The sequence below is a fragment of the Capricornis sumatraensis genome, chromosome 13 (genome assembly GCF_032405125.1).
Source record: "Capricornis sumatraensis isolate serow.1 chromosome 13, serow.2, whole genome shotgun sequence".
Classification (NCBI taxonomy): Eukaryota; Metazoa; Chordata; class Mammalia; order Artiodactyla; family Bovidae; genus Capricornis; species Capricornis sumatraensis.
In genome coordinates, this window is record NC_091081.1 from 57,898,851 (window position 1) to 57,921,004 (window position 22,154).

At 38.8% G+C, this 22,154-nt stretch overlaps 1 protein-coding gene across 1 annotated transcript in view; it reads right to left on the reverse strand.

Annotated features, from left to right (window-relative positions):
- Window positions 1–8,432: 8,432 nt before the first annotated feature.
- Window positions 8,433–22,154, reverse strand: part of MOXD1 (monooxygenase DBH like 1) — a 97,518-nt gene continuing 83,796 nt past the window's right edge. Inside the window, exons 11-12 of the mRNA XM_068985205.1 lie at window positions 10,119–10,287; window positions 8,433–9,636 (exon numbers count right to left, since the gene is read on the reverse strand). Of these exons, the coding sequence (XP_068841306.1) occupies window positions 9,469–9,636; window positions 10,119–10,287 (337 nt within the window). The 3' untranslated portion in view covers window positions 8,433–9,468. The remainder of the gene's footprint in view (window positions 9,637–10,118; window positions 10,288–22,154) is intronic.

Genomic DNA, 22,154 nt, shown 5'->3' on the forward strand with positions numbered 1-22,154 from the left:
CATACCTTGCTTATAAGAAGCTCTTTTAAGCTGTTAAACTTAAATTCATCTGTAGATAATACAGAAAATAAGTTAATAGTCCTAAAAATATCACTATTGAAAGCAAATATAATACTTAATTGTAAAAAATATACAGGTCAAACATTAGGATAAGTAAAACAGTATAGAGGAAAAAATACTATGTCCTATAGCTATCAGAATTAATGCTGTATTAGCTATGCAAAGAAAAAAATTAAAAAGATTTGCTTAAAGCCATGCCTACAATCTGCTTTCCTCCTGAGATTTGAACTTGAGCGTTCTTGTTCGCCAGTGTAGTTCACATCTGTAGCAGTGTGTCTGGCTCAAGAGTGAAAGATGGACAAACAATTAAAATTGTTCAAAGTCAAGGAGAGATAAGAAAGCCTTTCTCAGCAATCAATGCAAAGAAATAGAGGAAAACAACAGAATGGGAGACTAGATATCTCTTCAAGAAAATTAGAGATACCAAGGGAACATTTCATGCAAAGATGGGCTCAATAAAGGACAGAAATGGTATGGACCTGACAGAAGCAGAAGATGTTAAGAAGAGGTGGCAAGAATACACAGAAGAACTGTACAAAAAAGAGCTTCAAGACCAAGATAATCACGATGGTGTGATCACTCACCTAGAGCCAGACATCCTGGAATGTGAAGTCAAGTGGGCTTTAGGAAGCATCACTACAAACAAAGCTAGTCACTGTGATGGAATTCCAGGTGAGCTATTTCAAATCCTAAAAGTTGATGCTGTGAAAGTGCCACTCGCAATATGTCAGCAAATTTGGAAAACTCAGCAGTGGCCACAGGACTGGAAAAGGTCAGTTTTCATTCCAATCCCAAAGAAAGGCAATGCCAAAGAATGCTCAAAGTACTGCACAATTGCACTCATCTCACATGCTAGTAATGTTTAAAATTCTCCAAGTCAGGCTTCAGCAGTGTGTGAACCGTGAACTTCCAGATGTTCAAGATGGTTTTAGAAAAGGCAGAGGAACCAGAGATGAAATTGCCAACATCCACTGGATCATCGAAAAAGCAAGAGAGTTCCAGAAAAACATCTATTTTTGCTTTATTGACTATGCCAAAGCCTTTGACTGTTTGGATCACAATAAACTGTGACAAACTGTGAAAGAGATGGGAATACTAGACCACATGACCTGCCTCTTGAGAAACCTCTATGCAGGTCAGAAAGCAGCAGTTAGAACTGGACATGAAACAACAGGCTGGTTTCACATAGGAAAAGGAGTACGTCAAGGCTGTATATTGTCACCTTGGTTATTTAACTTCTCTGCAGAGTACATCATGAGAAACACTGGGTTGGAAGAAGCACAAGCTGGAATCAAGATTGCCGGGAGAAATATCAATAACCTCAGATATGCAGATGACACAACCCTTATGGCTATAAGTGAAGAACTAAAGAGCCTCTTGATGAAAATGAAAGAGGAGACTGAAAAAGTTGGCTTAAAACTCAACATTCAGAAAACAAAGATCATGGCATCTGGTCCCATCACTTCATGGGAAATAGATGCGGAAACAGCAGAAACAGAGTCAGGCTTTATTTTTGTGGGCTCCAAAATCACCGTAGATGGTGACTGCAGCCATAAAATTAAAAGACACTTCTTGGAAGGAAAGTTATGACCAACCTAGACAGCATATTAAACATCAGAGATATTACTTTGCCAACAAAGGTCCGTCTGGTCAAGGCTATGGTTTTTTCAGTAGTCATGTCTGGATGTGAGAGTTGGACTATAAAGAAAGCTGAGCACAGAATTGATGCTTTTGAACTGTGGTGTTGGAGAAGACTCTTGAGAGTCCCTTGGACTGCAAGCAGATCCAACCTGTCCATCCTAAAGGAGATCAGTCCTGGGTGTTCATTGGAAGGTCTGATGTTGAAACTGAAACTCCAATACTTTGGCCACCTGATGCAAAGAGCTGACTCATTGAAAAGACCCTGATGCTGGGAAAGATTGAGGGCAGGAGGAGAAGGGGCCGACAGAGGATGAGATGGATGGATGGCATCACCGACTCAATGGACATGAGTTTGGGTAGGCTCCGGGAGTTGGTATTGGACAGGGAGGCCTGGCATGCTGCAGCTCATAGGATGGCAAAGAGTTAGACATGACTGAGCGAGTGAACTGAATTGAAAGTCTGCACTCGGATTTCTTACAGAGTTTATATGTACTACCACATCTCAATAATGCAAAGGACAGACTATAGGAATCTATATTAGTCATAAAATGGAAAATTTTAGAAGACAAAACAGAAAAAATTTCCACCTCATTAGCAGTCACAAAAGTGACTAAAGAAAATGGGCAACCCCATGAGTAGGATTAGTTCCCATATTTGCTCACACCTCCAAGTGCACTGCCCATATACAGCTCCTGGCTAGGGGAATGAACTTGTCATAGTTTACTCCAAATCCTGTGCTTTTATAATCTGGGGACTATGGAGTTTTAAAGAACAGAGTATTTCATATGAGCACTAAATGGTCTGTGAAAAGCACCATCATTCTTGCATATTCAGTATACTGTCTGAGCAATAGGGTTTATGACCCTAGAGAGATTAACAAATGACTTCAAGCACCAAAGACTTATCCTCATCTGCCTTGGGAAATCCTTTACAAAAAGCCAGGGATGTAGAGGCAAGAGTTTTGGGGCAAAAGTTCTCCACTTCCCTTGTTTGCAAAGAGCCTTCTCATTACTGCTCACAATCCCACTTAAAGACATCACACTGTTATTAAAGAAGTAGATACACACACACACACACACACATATTAATAGAGGACTAACGGACTTCAGTTCAGTTCAGTTCAGTTGCTCAGTCGTGTCCGACTCTTTGTGACCCCATGAATCCCAGCACGCCAGGCCTCCCTATCCATCACCAACTCCCGGAGTGCACGCAAACTCATGTCCATCGAGTCGGTGATGCCATCCAGCCATCTCATCCTTTGTCGTTCCCTTCTCCTCCTGCCCCCAATCCCTTCCAGCATCAGAGTCTTTTCCAATGAGTCAACTCTTTGCATGAGGTGGCCAAAGTACTGGAGTTTCAGCTTTAGCATCATTCCTTCCAAAGAATACCCAGGACTGATCTCCTTTAGAATGGATTGGTTGGATCTCCTTGCAGTCCAAGGGACTCTCAAGAGTCTTCTCCAACACCACAGTTCAAAAGCATCAATTCTTCGGCACTCAGCTTTCTTCACAGTCCAACTCTCACATCCATACATGACCACTGGAAAAACCATAGCCTTGACTAGATGGACCTTTGTTGGCAAAGTAATGTCTCTGATGTTTAATATGCTGTCTAGGTTGGTCATAACTTTCCTTCCAAAGAGTAAGCATCTTTTAATTTCATGGCTGCAGTCACCATCTACAGTGATTTTGGAGCCCACAAAAATAAAGCCTGACACTGTTTCTGCTGTTTCCCCATCTATTTCCCATGAAGTGATGGGACCAGATGCCATGATCTTTGTTTTCTGAATGTTGAGTTTTAAGCCAACTTTTTCAGTCTCCTCTTTCACTTTCATCAAGAGGCTCTTTAGTTCTTCTTTACTTTCTGCCATAAGGGTTGTGCCATCTGCATATCTGAGGTGATTGGTATTTCTCCCGGCAATCTTGATTCCAGCTTGTGCTTCTTCCAGCCCAGCATTTCTCATGATGTACTTTGCAGAGAAGTTAAATAAGCAGGGTGACAATATACAGCCTTGACATACTCCTTTTCCGATTTGGAACAAATCTGTTGTTCTATGTCCAGTTCTAACTGTTGCTTCCTGACCTGCATAGAGGTTTCTCAAGAGGCAGGTCATGTGGTCTGGTATTCCCATCTCTTTAACAGTTAGCCACAATTTATTGTGATCCACACAGTCAAAGGCTTTGGCATAGTCAATAAAGCAGAAATAGATGTTTTTCTGGAACTCTCTTGCTTTTTCGATGATCCAGTGGACGTTGGCCATTTCATCTCTGGTTCTTCTGCCTTTTCTAAAACCATCTTGAACATCTGGAAGTTCACGGTTCACACATTGCTGAAGCCTGGCTTGGAGAAATTACTTTACTAGCATGTAAGATGAGTGCAATTATGCAGTAGTTTGAGCATTCTTTGGCATTGCCTTTCTTTGGGATTGGAACGAAAACTGACCTTTAATTAAGAAATTGAGCAGCAGTGATTGGAATGGTTAGATCAGAATTGAAACTGAGTATTTAACTTAATATTCTTGGGCTTCAAAATCACTGTGGATGGTAAGTGCAGCCATGAAATTAAAATACAATTGCTACTTGGAAGAAAAACTATGACAAGCCTAGACAGCATATTAAAAAGCAGAGACATCACTTTGCTGACAAATGCCCATATAGTCAAAGCTATGGTTTTTCCAGTAGTTGTGTACAGATGTGAGAGTTGGACCATAAACAAGGCTGAGCACTGTTAAGAACTGATGCTTCTGAACTGTGGTGCTGGAGAAGACTCTTGAGAGTCCCTTGGACTGCAAGGAGATCAAACCAGTCAATCCTAAAGGAAATCAATCCTGAATATTCATTGGAAGGACTGAGGCTGAAGCTGAAGCTTGAGTACTTTGGCCACCCGATGCAAAGAGCTTACTCATTGGAAAAGACCCTGATGCTGGAAAAGACTGAGGGCAGGTGGAGAAAGAGGCAACAAAGGATGAGATGGTTGGAGGGCATCATCGACTCGATGGACATGAGTTTGACTAAACTCCAGGACAGAGAAAAGGACAGGGAAGCCTGGTGTGCTATGGTCCATGGGATCACAAAGAGCTGGACACAACGACTGAACAATTCAATTTAAAAAAATGTAAACAAAAGAGTGAGAGAACAGAAATTTAAGATCAAAGTAAACCCCAAATAGAAGGCGAAGTATAAAATAACACAAGCTACAGTAAAATGACAATTTGGAAGCTTTAGAAAGAGGCTTAGAATCATCACAGTAAATGGTTAAAAAACTTAAGATTGATCCTAGAGCTAAACTCTCAAAAAGAAAGTTTAACTTTCAGGTAACTGAGTTTAGAATGAACAAAAACAAAAGTAGTACGGAAGGAAGTAGAATCCAAGATGTGAAGGCTCAGATCAGGTTGTTGGAGGAATCTAGCACATTTAACAGAGAAGGCATGGCATCCTACTGGAGTACTCTTGCCTGGAAAATCCCATGGACGAAGGAGCCTGGTAGGCTGCAGTCCATGGGGTCGCGAAGAGTCGGACACGACTGAGCGACTTCACTTTCACTTTTCACTTTCATGCATTGGAGAAGGAAATGGCAACCCACTCCAGTGTTCTTGCCTGGAGAATCCCAGGGACGGGGGAGCCTGGTGGGCTGCCGTCTATGGGGTCACACGGAGCCAGACACGACTGAAGCGACTTAGCAGCAGCAGCAGCAGCAGCAGCAGCAGCAGCAGAAGCAGAGGGGACAGGATTGACAAACAGATGCACAGCGCACCCTCTAGTGGTGAATAGAAACACTTTCTTTGTTACTATGGATACCTCTCCCTTCCCATTCTTTTTTATTTCCCCTGTGTTTTCCTTAATTTTGGTTAACAGAATATTATATTTAGTATAATTATTTGGAAGAACATATTTTTCCTGAAATACCTTAATAAGAGAAGACAACTTATAAAGTAATTTCTCAAGATGAAGTTGCTGTAATCAAATATGGAAGAAACATTTTCATGAAGCAATAAAAAATAGTGTAGAATTTTAAAGGTATTCATCTTAAAAACTAACCACATAAAAGACAAGATACAGTTCATCTGAACTCTGAAATATCGTTAGTTTCAATGAGAACACATTATTTTCAGAAATAAAAGAGCAAAACATGGTATTTTTGCTCTTCAGAAACATAAAACATAACAAGCAGGCAGTCAATAAAAAAATTTTTTTTGAGGGAGTGATTACAAAATTCAGGCTTCCTTGGTTGTTCAGTAGTAAAGAACCCATCTATCTGCTAATGCAAGAGACATGGGTTTGATCCCTGGGTCAGGAAGTTCCCCTGGAGAAGGAAATAGCAACGTACTCCAGTATTCTTGCCTGGGAAATTCCATGGACAGAGGAGTCTGGTGGGTAGAGTCTGTGGTACAGTCCATGTAAAAAATCTGACACTACTTAGCAACTGAGCACGAACTCATGATTGCCAAATTCACTCAGACCCAATATTCATTTGACACGTATCACTCACTCAGTAAAAGTGGTTCAGTTAGAGTCAGATTTCAGCTGATTATGTCTGTAAGGAGGAGAGAAAAATCTGCATTTGTTATCAGATACTGTTTACCTTAAACTGGAGCTTTTGCAAAGGGAGGAAGAAAACTAATATTGACAGTTCATATGCCGGATGCTATTCCTTGATTGGCACATTTAATCCACAAGCAACTTCATAAGGTTAGAATCTATTATTCCTACTTTACCAATAGGAAAACAAAGCTTAGTAAGTGCAAGTAATTTAGATTTAATTTATACATGTGTAGTTTTTAAAGTGATTGAAACTTAGGTCTCCAATGATTACTGCAGTACAGTATGCTATCTGGTTAGCTTTTCTGCATACAAGTACTCAACTTGAAAAGCAGTTTTAAACACTAAGTGAGAAATATCGTGAAAGCACTTTGCAAATTTCAAAGCACTGTACAAATATATGGAATTATTTTGGTTGTCAATATTTAATGGGCTTATTTTAAAATACTAAGAGAGAAATTGGTTCAAATCAGACTTGCATTCTGTATTTGCAATATGGAATGACTCCTCCCAATTTTCAAAAAACATTTTTTGAATTACATCAATCCCATACCATTAGTCTGTGTTGAAGGCAATGGCAAACCACTCCAGTACTCTTGCCTGGAAAATCCCATGGGCCGAGGAGCCTGGTAGGCTGTAGCCCATGGGGTTGCAAAGAGTTGGACACGACTGAAGCGACTTAGCAGCAACAGCAGCATAGGTCTAAAATTTTTCAAAAATATATAGCCTTATTTGTCAACACTTCTCAAATGTTTTATTCATGCCACATAATTCAGTTTAGTGAATATTTTACCTTTAAAATGTAAATTTCCTTTTCTATGTTCTCTGTAAATTGTACTAACTCTAGGTTAATAAAAAATAGTGGCTTGGCAAAATAGAACAGCAAATTAGGAACAGACTAGTGAACATAAGTGGAAGGCCCATGTTTGTTGGGCTATGCTTTGCAGTCCACCATGAACAGCTTGAAATTTTTAGAAAAATTGTTACATAAACCTGGACACGGTCTGCTGGGAAAAGTACGTGTCCCATATTAGGTGTCCCAAAGCTTGTTCCTTGAGGAACATTGGTCCAATACAACATGGTCAAGTGGTCAATGAGTTTGAGAAATGTTTCACACTACATAACTTGACCTTTCCAATACACAATCATATATTCAAGACTCCGAGAAGTGCAACAGTAAGCCTTTTAAAATTTGTAGCAATTTTCGATGGCTCTTCATATTTTCCATGGAACACTCCACTGGCCCAGGGGGTAAGGGATGCTGCCATGAGTCTATTCAATTGACCATTTTCTGATCATAAGATACCAGCTTACTATGCTGGATTTGAATACAACAGATAACCTATTCTAATTTCAAAGAGTCAGTGCTTCAAAATTATATATATATATTCATGAGGATTCCTATGAGAGGAATACCTGCTTTATTCTTAGCAACATCAACTGGAAAAATAGCTTTCCCTGGCTCCAAAAATTTGAGTTTCCAAAAGTTGTGTATCCTTTTCTAGCCAGTATGTTCAGCTTCCTTACCAAGAACAATGAAAGCAAACATAATATTACACAATTTCCAAAGGAAATCATTTTTCTTTGATATCTCAGATTCAGAAATTCTGAACTAAAAATAAACATGATATTTCAAATACAGAGTGTTTGGGATGGTCATATCATATAAATATTTGGATGGAAAATCATAGAATCTGATATATAGCACTTATGAAAAAGGATTAAACTTAATAGTAAAATACTCCTCATAAGTATTACAAACATTCCATTAAGTGGACAAATTCAAAGAATCAAGAAGGAAAAACTCCAAAAGACAATATTTATTTAAAAAACAATAAAGACTGTGTTGGGACTTCCCAGGTGGCTCAGTGGTAAAGATCCCACCTGCAATGCAGGAGACATGGGTTTGATCCCTGCATAGGGAAGATCCGCTGGAGAAAATAGCAACCCACTCCAGTATTCTTGCCTGGAAAATCCCATGGACAAAGAAGCCTGACAGGCTAAGTCCATAGGGTGCAAAGAGTCACACATACTGCACAGCTAAACACACATGTATGCCTGGTTTGTGTTTAAGACATTGTTTGCTGGGGAGAAACAGCTTAAAAATGAAATGGAAAAATACAACGTTCTTAATTGATGTGACTGGCAAATCTGGCAGTACTGAACCGCTTGCTTCTCTCAAGGAGTATACAATATATCACACAAAAAATTAATTTCATTTAGTTTATTAATATGATCCAAACAAACTTAGCTTAAGACAATGAGCAAAAGACACAAGACAAGATTCGGCTGATCTATACCAAAAGAACAAAAAAGGGGACAAGATTGGTGACAATTTTATTCTGGAAAGTTAGTTTCTTAACTAATATAAAAATAAATCTACAATAGCAACTGTGACTCAAATTGAGCCAGTATGCAACACGTGTGATACCCAACATGGTCAGAGAGGACCTCACATCCTCCTCAGCTGGGTCACACCCTCTGGCCTTTGTCCTGGACATTCACAAAAGACCCCTCACAGCACTGAGTTTGCAGCCAGCTACATTTTCTCCTCAGCCTACAATCAGTGATGTACCGTGGCTGTGTTTTCTATAGCTTCTTTCTTTTTGGATAGTGACAAGCTCAAGGAAAACACTCACTTGGCCAGTGCTGAGCAAGGAAGGGGGAAAAAAAGACGGGTTCAGGGTAGTTTGGAACTCAGACTCAGGTGAATGAGCAGACTAGACACCATCAGAAAGTGTTGAGGTCAGGGGCCCATGGGTAATTCACAGAAAAGGACAGAACTGGATATTACAAGAACGTAGGAGGAACCACTGTTCCATTGCGGAAATCACCCCAAAGAGCAGTGAAGAGGAAGAACTCTGGAATGGAGAGTACTTCCATTTACACCTTTAAGATAAAAACATTTAAAAAGAGGAATACAGAAATCAAATCAATAATTTTAAAAAGTAAAATAGCAACAGGTATTTCAATAAAGTGAAATACAGGAGATAAAGAAGTCTTTTACTTCCACTTGACTTTGTCCAATTTTTTTAAGAGGTTATATAAGGTCAATTTTGCTTTACTGAACGACTCATACATTTTACCAGATATTTCTGAGGAAAAGATGAGAGCCTGACGGACATCTCTCAGGAAGCCTGGGAAGGAAGAGGGGACAGGAGGAAAGGAACCTACACGTGAAATGTCAGGCTCAGATCACGGAAAGCCATGGCCACCGAGCAGGACAGAATTACGGGCAGAAGCTCCCGGTGCTGAGTGTGCTGCCCAGGACCACGAAGCTCAGGAGCAGCTCGAGACAGACATTTCCACGCAGGGAAGTGGAAGAAGCTCCGCACACCAAGGGCTCTGCTTGATACGGTCTTTCTATATCTGGAGGTAATGCTGTCATGCCTTGAATCTGAAAACGAAAGAGCAGAAACAAAGCCACTGAGTGTGTGATTGAAGAGCAGGACTGCGGCCAAGCTTGCTCAGCCCCTGTGCTTCTGCAGTGGGTACAAGGGTGGGAGAGAAGGAACGGATGCTGAAGTTGTCCATCAGGCAGTCAGAACCCTAGGGATTCCCAGGAAGGTGGAGAAAGGGTCAGACACACCTTTGGGAAAGAAGAGATAGAAAACATGCTCTGTTGAGTTTCTTTCTGAAGCTTTCATCCCACCTTATTCCTTTTTCATCCCAACTTTAGTTTTAGAATAAACGTCCTTCTTTGAAGGAAGTGGAATCAGGAGTTTTGGGGCATCTATGTAATCACTGAAAAATTCTCAGACTTATCAAAAGACAACTGAATTTATGGATATCTGTCTGTTCCTTTCATGTTATCTGTTGTGGATTCAGGTAAGATGCAGCATCTGTTTTCCCTGAAGATTAAAACAAAGTGGGACTTACCGACCACTCTGCGTTGTCTGTCTTGGAACATCTCACGTTGACCGGCAGGCTAAGGACAAGCTTATTGAAGGCAAGGCCTTCCTTTTTAGTCCATTTAAACTTGTTCATTGCATCCATGAAAGAAAGGTTTTTATACTGCTTAGGGCTTTTGATAATGAAAGGCCAGGTCCTGAATATAAAACAAATAACCAGAATGAGTTATATTCAGAACAAAAGCATTTTGTGTTTCCATTACTTTTCAATACCATAAGTCCCCATACATAGGAGCTTTTAAAGAGGCAAAAAGATGCAAACAGATGCCTGTATGCCAGCTGTTGTACTGTACTCCTGCACTTTTCAAGGTATGGTACTGTAAGATTAAAAATGCTTTCTTTACTTTCTATGTTTGTTTTTTATCTGCATATATTTGTGTGAAACGTATTATAAACCTATTACAGTACAATACTATATAGACACGTTAGCTGGGTGCCTAGGCTAACTTTGCTGGACTTAACAAATTGGACTTATGAATACTCTCTCAGAAGGAAATGCGTTTGTATGTAGGGGACTTCCTGTATTCTCAAACAGACTTCATACTAGTTCGTTTTTACACACACATAGATAACTTAATTCAAAGTACTAATGAACTCTTAAGCAGTTACTAGAAGAAACACATATAAAATAAGAAGTCTCTTTTAAAAAGAAAATTTCTCAGTTTAGTAGCAGATGAGTGTTACTTTTAGACAAATAGTTTTGACTTAGAAAGCTTCCCCAGAGTCCCACAATTCCTCACATAACTGTTTTGGCTTTGGTTAACAATATAACTGATAAGCATGCAGTTCTGAAGACTACAGTGCTAATGGTGTAATGAAGAAATGTACAGAATATCAAAAGATATACTGAACAACAATGGAAATTTCAATTCCACACTGTTGAAAAGCCTGACCACTGCTGGTTGTCCTGTTTTTGCTTGCCTAAGTGGCAACTTCCTTTTTAAAAAATTGAACCAGTGTTTTTAAAATTTCAGAGAAAAAAATATTTTAAAGATGATACACTCTGCTTTTACTTGCTGCTGAAGAAAAATATATGTTAAATGTCCAAGAAATATAAATTTTATATTATTGATTCTCAAAAAAAGGAAAAGTGTAGTTCAGAAATTTGCATGTACTGTTCCATGGACCATCCAGGAGATTATCATGGGTAACTGGTAGGTGTTCGGCTCCCTTAACACCCCAAGAGGAAGTTCTAGCAATTTTAATAATTAGCAACGAATTAACCTCCAGCTGAGGAATCTACATTTTTAATACTTGATCTTCATAATTTCTTCATTTAATTATGTCATATCAGCTCTCTCTCTTACACACATAACCTAATCAGGTATGTTTAATATTATCTTTTTAATTAAATTAAACATTCTTTATTATAATCTTTTAGAGTTATGAAGATAAATTTTTTATGTTTAAAATGAAAACATTTCCTCGGTACTTTAATGTGAGATAATGAATAATACAATAGGTTATATACAAGGATCTTTATATTCTTTATTCCTAACCTTTTTTCTTTAATTAAAGTCAATATATCTTTGCTGAGTTTTAAATGCACTGTTTTGCACAGAGACCTTAAAATACCATAAAAAATGAGCAAGTGCCATCACACTGCAGCAAACAGATCTAGCAGTGACCTAAAGTCGATAACATTGTAAATTAAATACCCTGTGGAGACTTATAGAGGTACAATCCAGAATTAGTACACAATAAAATTTGTACATGTAAAAACTTGTATAAAGTGAAAATTTAACTTGAAAGAGGCCCATTATATTTACATACCATGTTATTTAAAATATACTAAAAGCTAGATCCAAGTGGTAAAGAACTTGCCTGCCAATGCAGGAGATGTGAGCTCCATCCCTGAATCAGAAAGATTCCCTGGAGAAGGCAATGACAACTCACTCCAGCATTCTTGTCTGGGAAATTCCATGGACAGAGGAGCCTGGTGGGCTACAGTTCATGGGGTCACAAAGAGTCAGACACAACTGAAGCAACTACAGCCTCCCCAAAGTAGCTAAGTTTCATTAAATATAAAGTAACTTTAAATCAAATATTAAAAAGCAAATTTACTTTTCAAGGAGATAAGGTATTTGTCTTGAAAAAAGGAAAAATCTTTATAACCAGGAAAATGCTGAGGGTGCGGGAGGAGATCATCAGCCTGTAATCTCCTATACTACCACAAGGGGGCACTGGAATCTCTGCTAACTCCCTAAGTTTTCTGCAGTTTGCTAGTAAAAGTGACTTGAATAGCAGCAGCAGCAGCAAGAGTGAACGCGTGTGTGCTGAGTTACTTCAGTCTTGTCTGTCTCTTTGCGGCCCCATGGACTGTAGCCCACCAGGGCTATAACTTGAACAGATAATGTTCAAGTTCTGCTCTCACTGGGACTGGGACTTAGTTGTTAAAAATTTAGGAATGTTCTAGAAAGTAAAACCATTACAATTCTGCACATCTGGGCAGTGTCTAAATAACTACCCAGATCCACATATAAATTGAAGGGTATTACTTATATATCACATTAGTTGATAAAAATAAAGGATTTAATGCTGATGAGTAATTTTTCTTTATAAAGTGAAAGTGAAGTCGCTCAGTTGTGTCCGACTCTTTGCGACCCCATAGACTGTAGCCTACCAAGCTTCTCTGTCCATGGGATTTTCCAGGCAATAGTACTGAAGTGGATTGCCATTTCCTTCTCCAGGGGATCTTCCCAACCCAGGGCTTGAACCCAGTTCTCCCACACTGTAGACAGACGCTTTACCGTCTGAGCCACCAGGGAAACCAGTGATTTTTCTTTATAAGCATAATTTAATTGGCTAGTCGATTTAAAAATGTACAGAAATGAAATAAACTTAGACTATCCAAAATAACTTTGGAAAAAGAAAAAAAAAGGCAAAATTTGGGGATTTACACATTCATTTCAAGATTTAATATAAAACTATAATAGTAATTGTGTGGTATTATAGTAAAGCTAAACATGTACCACAATGAACGGAACTCAGAGTCCAGAAATTGTCAATATATGGTGAAATAATTTGCAACAAACAATTCAGAGTAATTATATAGGAAAAAAGTAGCTTTTTTCATCACACAGTTCTTGTACAACTTGATGTCTATATGAAATACAATGAACCTCAGAAAATTCAACAAGCAGAAAATTATTCAAAATGAATCTTCAACCTAATGCTAAAACTATAAAGCTTTTAGGGAAAAAGAGAAAAAGAGAAAATCTTCACAATCTTGGCCAGGCAACAGTTTCTTACACGGAATATCAAAAGCACAGAACAAACCAAAAATAATAAAATGGACTTCAGAAAAATACAGCTAAAAAATTAAAATCAAGCCATAGACCAGAAAAAAAATTTTTACAAACATACACCTGACAAAGAATTTATATCTAAAGTATAAAGAACTCTTTAAAATTATAAAGAACTCTTACAACTCAATAATAAAAAAAAAATAATAACTCAGTTAAATGGACAAAAATTTGAACAGTTAAAAAGGAACATATATAAATGACTAATCAGCATGTGAAAAGAGGCTCAATATCATTTGTCACAGGGGAAATGGAATATAAAACTACAGTAAGACACCACTGCATACACATTAAAATAGATGAAATTCAAAATGCAGAGAATACAGAGAACACTGGTAAGATTGTTAAACAGTGGGAAATCTTACAGATTACCAGTGAGAATGTAGCAAGGAACGTTATTTGGGAGAACATTTGAGAGTCTCAGTGCGGTAAACACAGACTCAGTGTACAATCCAAGGATTCCACCCCTAGGTATTAAAGCAGAAATTGAAAACGTGTCCATACAAAGATGAATACAATAATGTTTATAGCAGCTTGCCTCATAATTGCCACAAACTGGAAACAATCCAAATGTTTTTCAACTGATGAACAGATAAATGAAATTTTAGGTATATATACACTGGGGAATACTACTCAGCAATAAAAAGGAATGGATTGGTGATACACACATGTACACACATATATATATATATATACAGATTACTTTCAGTATAGACGAATCTCAAAAACATTCTCAGTTAAAGAAGCCAGGCACAAAAGACTATATACCATATGATCCTATGTGCATAAAATCTAGAAAAGATCAAACTAATAGTGACATAAAGCAGGTTCGTGCTTTCCTGGGGCTTTGTGTGGAGGTGGGTGTCTCCGGAGGTGTGATAGAAGTCTCCATGGTGATGAAAATGCCATCCGTGATGTGGTTAAACAGGAAACACAGTGGAGAGAACTTTCTAACAGCATACTTAGCGCACGTGCGGGCTCAGTTGCTCAGTCTTGTCCGACTCCTTTGCGACTCTAGGAACTGTATCCTGCCAGGCTCCTCTGTCCATGGGATTTCCCAGGCAAGCATACTGGAGTGGGCTGCCATTTCCTCCTCTAGAGGATCTTTCCGACCCAGGGATTGAACCCACGTCTCCTGCATCTCCTGTGATGGCAGGTGAGTTCTTTACCACTGAGCCACCTGGGAAGCCCATACTTAACAAAGGGGCATTTAATTGGATGTAAGCTCTATCTCAAGCAATTTGACTTAAATAAATAAATAACAAACAAGAAATAAAAACCTATCAACAAACAGACGAAAAAGATACAACCTATACTTTACCAATCATGTCAAAGAAGGAACCCAGGAAATGTGACTTAATGAGGCACAACTCCTAACCCTCTCCACGCTCTCTGAGTAAATGAAGTTGGGAAGGATCGGGCACAGCTGAATCTCCCTGACAGAAGCAGAGGTGTGTGAGCTGTAACAGATTTGGCAGACTCATATAATAAGGCCTGGGACATCCCTCTACTGAAAGGCAGTCAGCTCCAACCAGTTAGAAAACATCCTCTAATAGATTCTTAATGAAATCTGAGGAAGGAATAACCCCTGTATTGTGATATAGAGAACAGTCACACCTCTGCACACACAGCCGTTTACCCTCAAAATACAGAAGAGAAAGTACATAAAATATGAACAAGTGGACAAGTGAAAGTTGCGCAGTCATGTCTGACTCTTTGCAATCCTTTAGCCTATATAGTCCATGGACTTCTCCAAGCCAGAATACTGGAGTGGGTAGCCTTTTCCTTCTCCAGGGGATCTTCCCAACCCAGGGATGGAACCCAGGTCTCCTGCACTGCAGGCGGACTCTTTACCAGCTGACCCACAAGGGAAACCCACATAAAATACATCACCCCTACAAAAAAAAAAACATATATATATATATATCACCCAAACCTCAAACTGTGGTGTGGAGAGAAAGCAAACTACTCTCAGATTTGCTTAGAAAGTAGTCAAAACCTCACCTATGTTTACCAAAGAGAAGTTTTAAACAGAACTGGCTCAGCAAAAAGAAAGAATGGCCAAACAACCATGAAACTTGGGGTGAAAGGAAATAATATCACATTTCAACTAATTCAATATCCAGTGAAGACAAAAAAAAAGAGAGAGAGAGAGAGAGAGAGGGAGAGACAAAAAATCTATTCTAGAAGATGATATAAAGCAATTATACTAGAGAGAATTTCCACAAGTGTTTCATGCTATGTTTATTTAATAAGAACATGAATGTGATTAAACAAGAGCTCAAATGCAGGATGATAAAACAACAGAATGAGATGAAAAAGGAGGTGGACCAAATGAAATAAATTTTAGACAAAACAAATTTAGCACCAAGTATGTTTAAAAAAAAAAAAAAAGCAAAAGGCAGAAGAGCACTTGTGAAAAATTATAGGGAAACTCTTGAGAAAAATCCCAAATAGATTAGAAAAAAGTTTGTAGACATAAGAAAATTTCCTTGTGATGAAAAAAAAAAGAAGTGAATACATATATTTCCAGAAAATATGTAAATATTTATATGTGTAAATATATAAAACACTTTGTATTTCCAAAAATTTTGATTCATATACTCAACACTGAAATATGTTCAACTGACCTTACAAATTCTACAGGTAGAGGAAGAATGAGCCCATTTATCCAAAGACATCTCCGAAGGTGGGGGGAGGGGGGAATATGATTCCCAAGTACTATATCTAACCAAATGCTACACAAATATAATTTTCAAACATAAAGGACTAAAGCACGTGGAAGCCCTTCTTGATTAAGTAACTGAGGACAAAATATTGAAGAGTCAAATTAAAGCACCTAATGAAGTATGAAGTGAAGTTGCTCAGTCGTGTCCGACTCTTTGCGACCCCACGGACTGTAGCCTACCAGGCTCCATCCATGAGGTTGTCCAGGCAAGAATACTGGAGTGGGTTGCCATTTCCTTCTCCAGAGGATCTTCCTGACCCGGGGATCGAACCTGGGTCTCCTGCATTGCAGGCAGACGCTTTATCATCTGAGCCACCAGAGAAGCCCCTAGAAATGCAGAAATCATATGAAGATTAGGGATTATCATGGAATCTATAAAAGCTGCAATAAATATTGTGGAAATTATGGTTCAGAATTAAAGGCGAAAAATTTAAAATCTTGAGAATATGAAAATTCTAATATAAATAATAAATATTTGGAGGTACAAAAAGGGAGGTTGGGAGAAAATGTGAAAGTGTGAATGTTCTCATTTTTATGATGTAAAACTAAAATACAGTGTTTAAAAAAGTGCTAATATCTTTTATGACCTATTTTCTCAGCATCTGAGAGCTCCTTTATATAATATTATTTCATCATTAAAAACGTTTATTTATTCAACGATTATTCAATTTTAATTTAGTCTTCTGATAAATTTAAACAAAAGTAAACTTTAATATTTTTGTTTAAAGCAGTAAACAAATTATAATCTTTCTAACACTGATCTGGGTTTCCCTGGTGGTTCAGCTGGTAAAGAATCCACCTGCAATTCAGGAGATGTGGGTTCGATCCTTGGGTTGGGAAGATCCCCTGGAGAAGGGAACAGCTACCCACTCCAGTATTCTGGCCTGGAGAATTCCTTGGGGTTGCAAAGAGTTGGACACGACTGAGAGACTTTCACAACCCTGAGCTATTCATCTTTGCGTCAATACCTATACAGAAAGATGTCTCCAATGACATTCAATTAATGTCAGTGTTATTTATTTCTAACAGAATTTGAGTGATAGTTTGTGTCCTCTTTTTTAAAACTTTTTTTATGCATTACCTAAATGCTCTATAATAAGCCTATGTGATTTTAACACCTTATCAACATAAAGTGATCTTTTTTTTTTTCCTGAAGAGAATAGAAAAAACACCTCTCCTGATTTTTTTTAAGAAAGAGAACAAATGAAGCAGGAACTTTCCATCACATAAACCTCACTGGAACCACATGGAGAGTGTTGATGTATCGTCTAGCAGGGGATACAAATTTATCTCAACTCATTATCTATTCTGTTATCTGATCTTTGGGAGGTTTTGTTTTTCCTTAAGCCTTGCCAGATCTGTAGAAGGCAGAGGAAAACTGCACCCTCCACAACACACAAATTTTGAGACAGGATGTACATGTCTCTATTTTTCTCCCAATGTATCCTCTAATCCTAGAATTGCTACAGAATCTTTAAAATAAAATGGGGCACCTAAATAGTCCTTACATTAAAAGCAAAACTAGAAGAGTCTAGGTTATATGTTATATGATATTCCTGTTTAATACTGTATCCTAAAACCAAATTAGCAATATTTTCATAAGCAAAACATAAAAAAGCACCCAAAACCCTTTCTCTATCTTTTTCCCAGTACCTTGTTGGTTTGGCCTTTAATAACATTTATGTCAGTGTGATGAAAGTGAAAGAGGAGAGCGAAAAATTTGGCTTAAATCTCAACATTCAGAAAACTAACATCATAGCATCAGGTCCCATCACTTCATGGGAAATAGATGGGGAAACAGTGGAAACAGTGTCAAACTTTATTCTGGGGGCCTTCAAAATCACTGCAGATGGTGATTGCAGCCATGAAATTAAAAGACACTTACTCCTTGGAAGAAAAGCTATGACCAACCTAGATAGCATATTCAAAAGCAGAGACATTACTTTGCCAGCAAAGGTCCATCTAGTCAAGGCTATGGTTTTTCCAGTGGTCATGTATGGATGTGAGAGTTTGACTGTGAGGAAAGCTGAGCGCTGAAGAATTGATGCTTTTGAACTGTGGTGTTGGAGAAGACTCTTGAGAGTCCCTTGGACTGCAAGGAGATCCAACCAGTCCATCCTAAAGGAGATCAGTCCTGGGTGTTCATTTGAAGGACTGATGCTGAAACTGAAACTCCAATACTTCGGCCACTTCATGCGAAGAGTTGACTCATTGGAAAAGACTCTGATGCTGGGAGGGATTGGGGGCAGGAGAAGAAGGGGACGACAGAGGTTGAGATGGCTGAATGGCATCACCGACTCAATGGACATAAGTTTGGGTGAACTCCAGGAGTTGGTAATGAACAGGGAGGCCTGGTGTGCTGCGATTCATGGGGTCGCAAAGAGTCGGACATGACTGAGCAAATGAACTGAACTGACTGAACTGAACTGATGATGAACTAAACTTAAAAGTCTGATTTAAAGTCCAAACATGTACTTATAACAGAGGTTCTTTTTCATTCATATTTTTGTAGAATAAATATATTTAAACATGTAGTTAAATGTTTTATGTGGGCAATGACATCTCAAAACTAGTCTTGTTCTGTGAAGCAATTCTCCCTGTCTAAGTGACGAAAATCCCAACTTCAGTATTTCCTGGTTGGGACACAGGAGATAAGCATTTTCAGAGGCTTCATACAAGTTGAGCAGAAAAGAAAATAACTGGATCATAGCATGCAGTTTGTTTATCTTGTAAATACACAGCTTTGAATGTTCATCTAACATTCCCTCCTGTGTTCTCTTGATTAGGAAGTTTCTAGTCAATACATTAAAAATATTCTAAAGGGAAAAAAACAAAGCTATTTAGGTCTTGCTGTGCTGTCCTCAGTCATGTCCGACTCTTTGCGACCCCACAGACTGCAGCCTGCCCAGCTCCTCTGTCCATGGGATTCTCCAGGCAAGAATACTGAAGTGGGTTGCCACGCCCTCCTCCAGGGGATTTTCCCAACCCAGGGATCGAACCCAGGTCTCCCACATTGCAGACAGACTCCTGAACAGTCAGAGCCGTCAGGGAAGCCCGTTTAAGTCTTAGTAAGAAGCAATATGGGCTTCCCTGGTGGCTCAGATGGTAAAGAATGCCTGCAATGCAGGAGACCTGGGTTCAATCCCTGGGTCCCGAAGATTCCTTGGAGAAATAAACGGCTCCCCACTCCAGTATTATTGCCTGGAAAATCCAACAGACAAATGAGCTTGGTGGCCTATGGTCTGTAGGGTACCAAAGAGTCGGACGTGACTGAAGTGACTAAACATCCACACAAGAAACATATAATCTCGATATTTTAAAAGCAAGACTATATCCTAGTGCTTCTAGAGTGACATTTTATGTGTCGCTGTGATTTTTATTGACGTTTTACTTGTTCGTAATGTAGTTACTGTGAACAAAAAGGCACATATATAGCAACGACAATACAAATCCCACCTCCCCCATTGATTATGTAATCTATGAAGTTGAACAGATTCTTAATCTTCAGTTTCCATTTTTCCTTCTCTGAACGAGGACTGCAAATACTGCTCTACCTAATAAAACTGTGTGAAAATAAATTAACTGAAATTACATATGTGAAAATACTTCAGAAGCTACAACCTAATTTATACCAGCATTTTGTTATTTGTATTTTAGCAGATACAGACCTCTGATATGGTGGTCATTGGGTTGACTGAATAGGAACTCAGTAGAACATATCTATGAATAGTGGGTTTAATTTAAAAAGAAGAGTGTTGCAGTTTCTAATTTATAATCCCTATAAAATTTTGGAACAAAAAGTAGGCCATAATTAGATTCTCCTTCAGATCTATGTCTTTACCACATCCTCATTAAGTGTTTATTTAATCTTTCCTTAAATACACCCCCTCAAAAATCTATGTGTCACTTTTGCCTAATTACATCAGTCCTTTTGTAATTGACTGATTAATTTAAAAAAATCCTAATCATTAGAAAATTCTTCCTTGTATAAAAATAAAATCTACACTTCAAACTTTCTACCAGCCATCCTAATTCTTCTTCGTGGTACTGCTAAGAATGGATAAAATCCTTTTTTTTTCTATATCAAACTTAATATTAATAATAATAATAATTCTCAATTTCTTTTTCAAACATGTTTCCCTGTACCATTAGGACATGATTATTTTTCCTTTCCTCTTCTCTTTCCCTCACCATCTCCCAGAGATGTAGTTAATCAACAAGTCCAGTGAGGGCTACCTTCAAAAGGTAATCTGATTGGAACCATTTCTCACCAATTTTACTGGCACCATCCTGGTCTAAGTCACCTTCACCTTTCAACTGGACAACCACAAATCTCCTGGCTGATTATATTATTTCTACTCTTGCCCTCCTAGAGTCTTTTCTCAACATAGTGGCTAAATTAACATTTTGAATACCTATTTCCTATAATAGGACTCTTGAAAGTCCCTTGCACTGAAAAGAGATCAAACCAGTCAATACAAAAGGAAATCAGTCCTGAATATTCATTGGAAGGACTGAAGCTGAAGTTCCGATACTTTGGCCACTTGATGCAAAGAATTGACTCATTGGAAAAGACCCTGATGCTGGGAAAGATTGAAGGCAGGAGGAGAAGGGGACGACAGAGGATGAGATGGTTGGATGGTATCACTGACTTGATGGACATGAGTTTGAGCAAGCTCCAGGAGTTGGTGATGAACAGGGAAGCCTGGTGTGCTGCAGTGCATGGGTTCGCAAAGAGCTGGACGCAACTGAGCAGCTGAACTGATCCTATAAGAAAGCTTCCCAGGTGGTACAAAGGAAAAGAATCTGCCTGCCAATGTAGGAGACTAAAGAGATTCAGGTTCAGTCGCTGGGTTGGGGAGATTCCCTGGAGTAGGAAATGGCAACCCACTCTAGTACTCTTGTCTGGAAAATTCCATGGATAGAAAAGCCTGGTGGGCTACAGTCCATGAGGTTGCAAAGAGCTGGACACGACCAAACAACTAGCACACATGAATCATACCCTATAATAGCTTTTCTTTGCATTTAAAACCCAAAGTCCTTATGTTGCCTATAAAGTCCTACACTGTCTGGTCCCACTTGCTCTTATACCTCCCAAATACTGCCCACCATATCTCCCTCTGCTTCAGCCAAACTCACCTTCTTGCTGTTCTTTGAACATGCTGGCCTCATTCTCTCTGCAGAGATACTTGCAGATCTTTCCATGACTGGCTCCTCAACACTTAGGTCTCTGTTCAAACATCACCTTCTGATATAGACTGAATATCTGTGTCCCTGCCCCGCCCCACAAACTCACATGTTGAAATGCTAACACCCAAGGCGATGTTATTAGGAGGTGGGGCTTTTGGAACAGTCTGTCCTCATAAATGGGATTAGTGTCCTTATAGAAGCAGCTTGAGAAAGCTCCCCTGAGCTTTCTGCCAAGGGAGATCACTGTGAGAAGATGGCTGTCTGGGTCCTCACCAGGCACTGAATCTGCCAGAACCTTGATCTTGGACTTCTCAACCTCCAGAACAGTGAGAGACAAATTTCTATTGTTTATAAGCTACCCTGTCTGTGGTAGTTAAAACAGAAGGGACTAAGAGAGCTCCCTAGATAAGCTCTCACCACCCAGCTGAAAACAACAACACACTTCCTTCATTGTCTCATTTTCATAACCTCTTTCAATATCTGAAATGTTACATGAATATTTGCTTATTACTTCTTACCCTCTCTAATATACAATCTCAAGGGAGCAAGAATAGTATTTATCTTGTTTATTATTTTGCCGTAAGTCATTCCTATCATACACAACTGTGCAGAAAGAATTAATACAGCAAGCCTGAGACCGACATCCTGCTTGCAAGGCTGACCTTTGGCTGGCATCAGGGAACTTCAATAGCAAACAATTTTCTCTATTAACATAAAACTTTCTCTAAATGATAAGCGTAATTTACCATACCTAGACTGTCTGTACAAACGATGCTGCTTA